Genomic DNA, 5,573 nt, shown 5'->3' with positions numbered 1-5,573 from the left:
AAACCTCAGAAAAGTGCTTACAAAAGCCTTAATGTGTGAGTGAAGGACCGCAGCTTTCTACGTTCACGTCATTCTTTGTACATCCGACCGTGAGCGTTGAAAGTGGCGTACGCACGTTTTTTGTGCGCCGCACTCTTAGTACATAAGGCCCCTGGTTTTCTCTCTCGCACTGTGTTTTTGGCCGGACCACTGCAGACGACAGCGAGCTGGTCATCGGGTCATCAGTCGTGTAAATAACGCGGGTTCGGCGGAGCAGGTGGAAGAGCTACATTAAGGGGTTTGAACCTTTTACTGCAGCGGGAAAGGAGCCGCCGTTTGAGAGACATCGAAACTGCATAACTCCGTGCTTCCTTTCCAACAGAAACCTGTAATCAAAGAAAATCAACTGTGTCTGTGAATATTCAATGTATAGGCCGTAAATGAGGTACTTAAATAGTATATTAACTACTCAGAGCCGCCGCTCCTCTGAAGGAAATCTGTGATGCCTTTGTCCTTATCAGAAACAGCGGGGACGTTTCAGGTCGCCTTAGTCGCAGCTCGCGAGCAGATCAAGTATCACCTGGACCGCCAAGAGTCCGGAAACTAAAGCTGATCCATGATGATATATCTCAACTATGTTATTGTATTAGAGGATTCTGCAGTTCAGGCCGTCTGAAACAATCCAAATTGTAACATATCGCGTGTAGATACACTGTAAACACCAACTACACTGTACAGAATGCCCCTTTACAGGAGACCATGTGTATAGAAGATTCATTTTTAATCTGCTTTCGCCCATTTTAAATGGAGAGAGATGGATTTCTGAGATACAAATAAATAAATGAGTAAACCCCCTCACTGGCTCACTTTGGGTTTATTGTTTGAGGCAGATCATTTAACCACAAAAAGCAATCTGAGTCACACACTTTTAATACAAAATTTTAAAAAAGAATCATTTGCAACATTTTAGTTTTGGTCAGTGTTTACTTAAATAATCAAGTATTAACACTGCTGAAAAGACGCGTTGTATTTAAACGTAAAAGCAACTGAAACCATCTCATAGATTAAAGGAAATCTAAACAGTACATGGATAGCTTTGTGTAAATATCTCATGGTTACAAGTATGAAGCTGTTTATCATTGCTCTAATTAGCTCAGCGATTAGCTGCTGCTGCCTGTCTCCCGTGACGTCACCTTCAAGAGGAACGTGAACATCCCGTTATCCACACCCGGATCAAAAACACATCTCGTAACTGCAAAGTAAATGATCTTCGTATGTGTTGAACCTGAACGCTTGTGTCCGGATCTCGGACACCGTTGGTTCATAGCAACAGTTCAAAGGTCCTGCTGGGCCAGGTGTTCCTCGCGGGGGGAACCGGAGCTTCACCCGAGAGTCTTCAGGAGCTCCACGGCCTCCTTGTGGGTCTGCGGAGGAACGACAACAGTGATGTTTCCACACAGTGACAGTGTTCACGCGGCAGCGGTGTGTGTCTCTACCTCTTTGTCCTCCAGAGTGAGAGCTGGGTAATCCCTCGCTTTTGAGAGCCAGAGCAGGGCATTCTGCCTGTCCTTCATGGCCATGTACGTCTTCCCCAGCATCAGCAGGTTTTTACTGTAGAAGTTCGGGTCAGCTGCGGGAGGAAAAATGATATTTTGTGAGGGTTAAACTGTCAGGAGTTATTCTGTAATTCATCAGTTTATCTTTGAAGGACGTTCTCTTCTACCTTCCTCGGCTTTCAGAAAGTATCCCAACGCCTGAAAGGAGAAGATAAACAGGACTCGGTTATAATGTACGAACATTAAATCCTCCACAAAACAGCCTGATGCTGCTTTGACAGCTTTTTTAGAGATTTAAAAAAGGATGAGGAAAGGATAAAAAGCCCTCGCCTCCTCAAATGTTGACGTCGGTGGCGTAGAGAAGATGACAGCCGCCACCTTGCGCTGATACCACGGCAAATCAGCGAAAGCAAAGCACCTAAAGGAGAGGAGACCACATCTTTAACACAAGATCTCAATGTTTTGATTGACATTCGATTTTTTTTCAAGAAGAGCTAAAAGAAAAGAAACATCAGCCTGCTTAAATGTTGACTGGCTGAAGCAAATGACAGAAATGTCTCTTTCCAGGTGTCGATATGACAATAAATCTATATGACATGAGGCCACACCTTTTCCAAACTTTGAAAAAAAGGAAGACTCACCAGAAACCTATAATGTGTAACGAGGTCGCATCCTTGGGATTGAGCTCGATGGCCCTCTACAAAAAAGTAACGCATCTCAATTCAGGATACAGGTAAATTGTATGGAGCTAAAACAGTCTCATAATTCACAAATGCACAGACCGATTCACAAATGCACAGATGCTAAGCGAACGCAGGCTCAACAGCAAGTATACCAGCCCCTTTAATCTGATTGGTTTACGAGTAAATCGTCCACGTGGGGTGCGCTCATGTGATTGGCTGAAACAAAGGAAGACATCTGATTGGTTGCAGATCATTCCGAGTTTAAAAAAAACGCATTTATGGATCGAGTCATGTCAGGGGAGTCTCAAAAGTCACACACAAATCCAGCGCAGCTCACAGACAAAAAAAACGTTTGTAAATCAGGTTATATTTGTGTGTGCATCAAAAATACATTTGTGTTTCTTGTCCTACGCACGTGTGAATTGTTCTGTGCATTTGTGAATCTTGTCCTGTGCATTTGTGGATCGGCGTGTGCATTTGTGAATTATGAGACTGTTCTAGCTCCATATAAATGTGGCTCTATCGTTACGGGACACAGAAGTTGCCTCACCTCCAGATGTTCTCTTATGATGTAGGAATTTCCAATTTTGCTCTTGACTCCTTCATATTCTCCCACATCACTGAGACACACAGCGTACCACTGTTAGGAGAGAGAAAAAACACCTTTAGTCTTTAATCTATCTGCAGCCAGTACATACATACAAAAGGCATCTTTTTTTACTTTATGTGCAGCGAAACATGTGTCATCCTTCTCCAGAGCTGCCTTTGCATAGCTGAAGGCCTCGAACACCAGCTGCTTCTTCCGCTCCTGGTTCATATCGGGCAGCAGGGACAGGTCACGAGATGCTCGGGCGAGCCTCCACAGGAACTCTGCATCATCACTGAAGGGGAACACATAACCCACACAAACTCTTGACTAAAGCTTGAGTTATGGTTCTGCATCAAAACGACGCCGTGCCTACGGCGCGAGGTACGCGTCGACGCAGAACACACGCCGTCACTGACGCGGCTAAATGGAGTGACGGAGAACTCCGAAGGGTTCACGACGGCGTCACAGTGTGTGCTCTGCGTTAGTTTGACGCAGAACCATAATTCAGGCTTAAATCTGGTTTGTATGAAAGAAAAATTGCATTTAAAAAAATATATATAATTTGTGGCCCACTGTCTTGCTTTGGCGCGCTCTAGTGGTGATGTTGTGAAATGCAGCAAATGAGTATGAAATTAATATATAGACGTTCACGATGGGGATAAATACTTATGGTAGGTTATTTTTTTCCTGTTATACCATAAAGTAATCCCAAGAAACGCATAAAGCAAATAGTATGCACTTTGAAACTGTTGAAAAATAAATGAAAAAACGGTTTAACAAGATGTTCAGCTTACCTGTCCTTGTGCTTCAACAGCAGCTGGTAAAGTTTCTCCGTCTCTGCACAGCTGTAGAGGTAATCCGCCTGCTCCAGGACTTCCTCTACTCGGACACAAAACACAGACAACGATTCGTTTGCATGTTCTTTGGTATTATGGTGTATCTTTGAACCTTCCTAGAACCACTCCTCGTCTACCTCTTTCCAAAGCATACACTGCAGTTGAACTCTGCACCCTGCAAAAGACTCCATAACCCAGATATGACAGTCCAGGGAGCCCGAGGAGAAATGCAACTCGTCCACTCTGTGCACATGAGAGGAAATTATACAAACTCACATAAGGAAAGGATTTATGATGGAGAGCAAATAAGAAGTACAGGACTGTCTCAGAAAATTAGAATATTGTGATAAAGTTCTTTATTTTCTGTAATGCAATTAAAAAAAACAAAAATGTCATACATTCTGGATTCATTACAAATCAACTGAAATATTGCAAGCCTTTTATTATTTTAATATTGCTGATTATAGTTTACATTTTAAGATTAAGATTCCAAGAATATTCTAATTTTTTTAGATAGGATATTTGAGTTTTCTTAAGCTGTAAGCCATGATCAGCAATATTAAAATAATAATAATAATGATAATAAAAGGCTTGCAATATTTCAGTTGATTTGTAATGAATCCAGAATGTATGACATTTTTGTTTTTGTAATTGTATTATAGAAAATCCCAATATTCTAATGTTCTGAGACAGTCCAGTATGAGTGGATGCTGAATGGTGACTGTCAATGACAATAAGGAGTCTCAGCTGACCCAGAGTAACCCGACTCTGTCAGTGCAGCTCGGTCATTGCACTCAGTCATATTTACTGAGTGAATGTTGCACAGTTGAGAGAGGATAAGTGGAGAAAAAAAAGCATCATGATTTCATTCAACATTCAAGTCCAGTCATGACATATCTACTTGTACATACTTTATGCGGAAGCCGCTGCCCTTTCACCTACATCTGATCCATAGTTTTCAGGTAAAAGCACATTTGGTCCACAGCCAAAAGTGTAAGCATAATTGCATATATGTATATAAATGCTCATATACAAGCTTCCTGGAGGGAATAAAAACAAGCTGTCAAATGATCATAACGAGAAGACATGGTTATTTACACTCAGGGCACCGGTAGTCATTCCTAAAGTTGTCCAGGTGTAGTTTTTTGTTCCTCTCCTTCCAACACTTTTGGCTCCGGGTGTAAACTCTGTGAAGGACCTGCTCAAACACCGCAGTAACAGTCGTCCAGCCATGGTACAGTAGATGTGAGGTGCAGGAGCTGTAATCACCGGTCTACGACAGTGCAAAAGCAGCAAGAGCCGAATCACATACTGGCGTCAACCTCTAAACACAAGCAGGTGGTGTTCAAGAGCACAAACACAGACGCCGCTGCGAACACCAAAACTGCGATGAAACACAGAAAATATATCACATCTTTCTCTATTAGTTTGACGTAAGTATGGATAAAAGTATCCGACCCTTTGTTATACGGGGTTTGGAGCTATCTAAGACATCATATGAGACTGTCAGAATAAATTTAACAGTATACCGCAAAATTTCGTTCTTGAATGCCTCATAAACGTTGCCTAGTCATAATGTATCCGATAAGAAACACACAGAGGAAGGTTCCGAGTAAATGTTGAGCTCTGGGGTTTTCTTGATAATAAAACAAAGTTAGGACTACTGTACCAAACAGAATTAAACTTTATTAAAATTGCCAGTAGACGCGTCGTTTATAAGGGTAACAGCCAGTCGCAGCAGCGGAGGATGTTGCCGGAGCGGTCATGGTGGTCCCTCCCCCGGGGATGCCCAGCTGTTCTTGTCAGATAAACGTGGCCAACATACGCGACCAGGACAACAAATACACTTCGGATTTTTCAACAGCCTTTAACAGGTAAATTATTTTTAATGAGTTTCCGGGTGTCAAAAGGAGATGATATGGGACCGCAG

General features: G+C 42.4%; 1 protein-coding gene across 1 annotated transcript; it reads right to left on the bottom strand.

The window, feature by feature from the left end:
• Positions 1 to 834: 834 nt before the first annotated feature.
• rmdn1 (regulator of microtubule dynamics 1) lies at positions 835 to 4,960 on the bottom strand. The gene is made up of 10 exons (XM_061713666.1): positions 4,742 to 4,960; positions 3,781 to 3,886; positions 3,602 to 3,686; positions 2,940 to 3,099; positions 2,769 to 2,858; positions 2,177 to 2,232; positions 1,866 to 1,953; positions 1,703 to 1,733; positions 1,476 to 1,609; positions 835 to 1,403 (listed from the first exon to the last, which is right to left on the bottom strand). Exons 1-10 carry the CDS (start codon positions 4,874 to 4,876, stop codon positions 1,362 to 1,364), a joined length of 927 nt encoding a protein of 308 aa, XP_061569650.1. The 5' UTR covers positions 4,877 to 4,960; the 3' UTR covers positions 835 to 1,361.
• Positions 4,961 to 5,573: the final 613 nt, after the last annotated feature.

This window comes from Cololabis saira, chromosome 22 (genome assembly GCF_033807715.1).
Source record: "Cololabis saira isolate AMF1-May2022 chromosome 22, fColSai1.1, whole genome shotgun sequence".
NCBI lineage: Eukaryota > Metazoa > Chordata > Actinopteri > Beloniformes > Belonidae > Cololabis > Cololabis saira.
The sequence above is the reverse complement of the archived record's forward strand: the minus strand, read 5'-3'. Positions and strand labels throughout refer to the sequence as shown.

Bases quoted from the DNA above. Each gene is read 5' to 3' on its own strand.
- rmdn1 (XM_061713666.1), bottom strand. From the start codon at position 4,876: ATGGCTGGACGACTGTTACTGCGGTGTTTGAGCAGGTCCTTCACAGAG. The intron at 2,859-2,939 runs GTAAAAAAAGAT...CTCTCCTAACAG, and splicing joins CATGTTTCGCTGCACATAAA to TGGTACGCTGTGTGTCTCAG. The intron at 1,954-2,176 runs GTGAGTCTTCCT...CCTCTCCTTTAG, and splicing joins TTACACATTATAGGTTTCTG to GTGCTTTGCTTTCGCTGATT.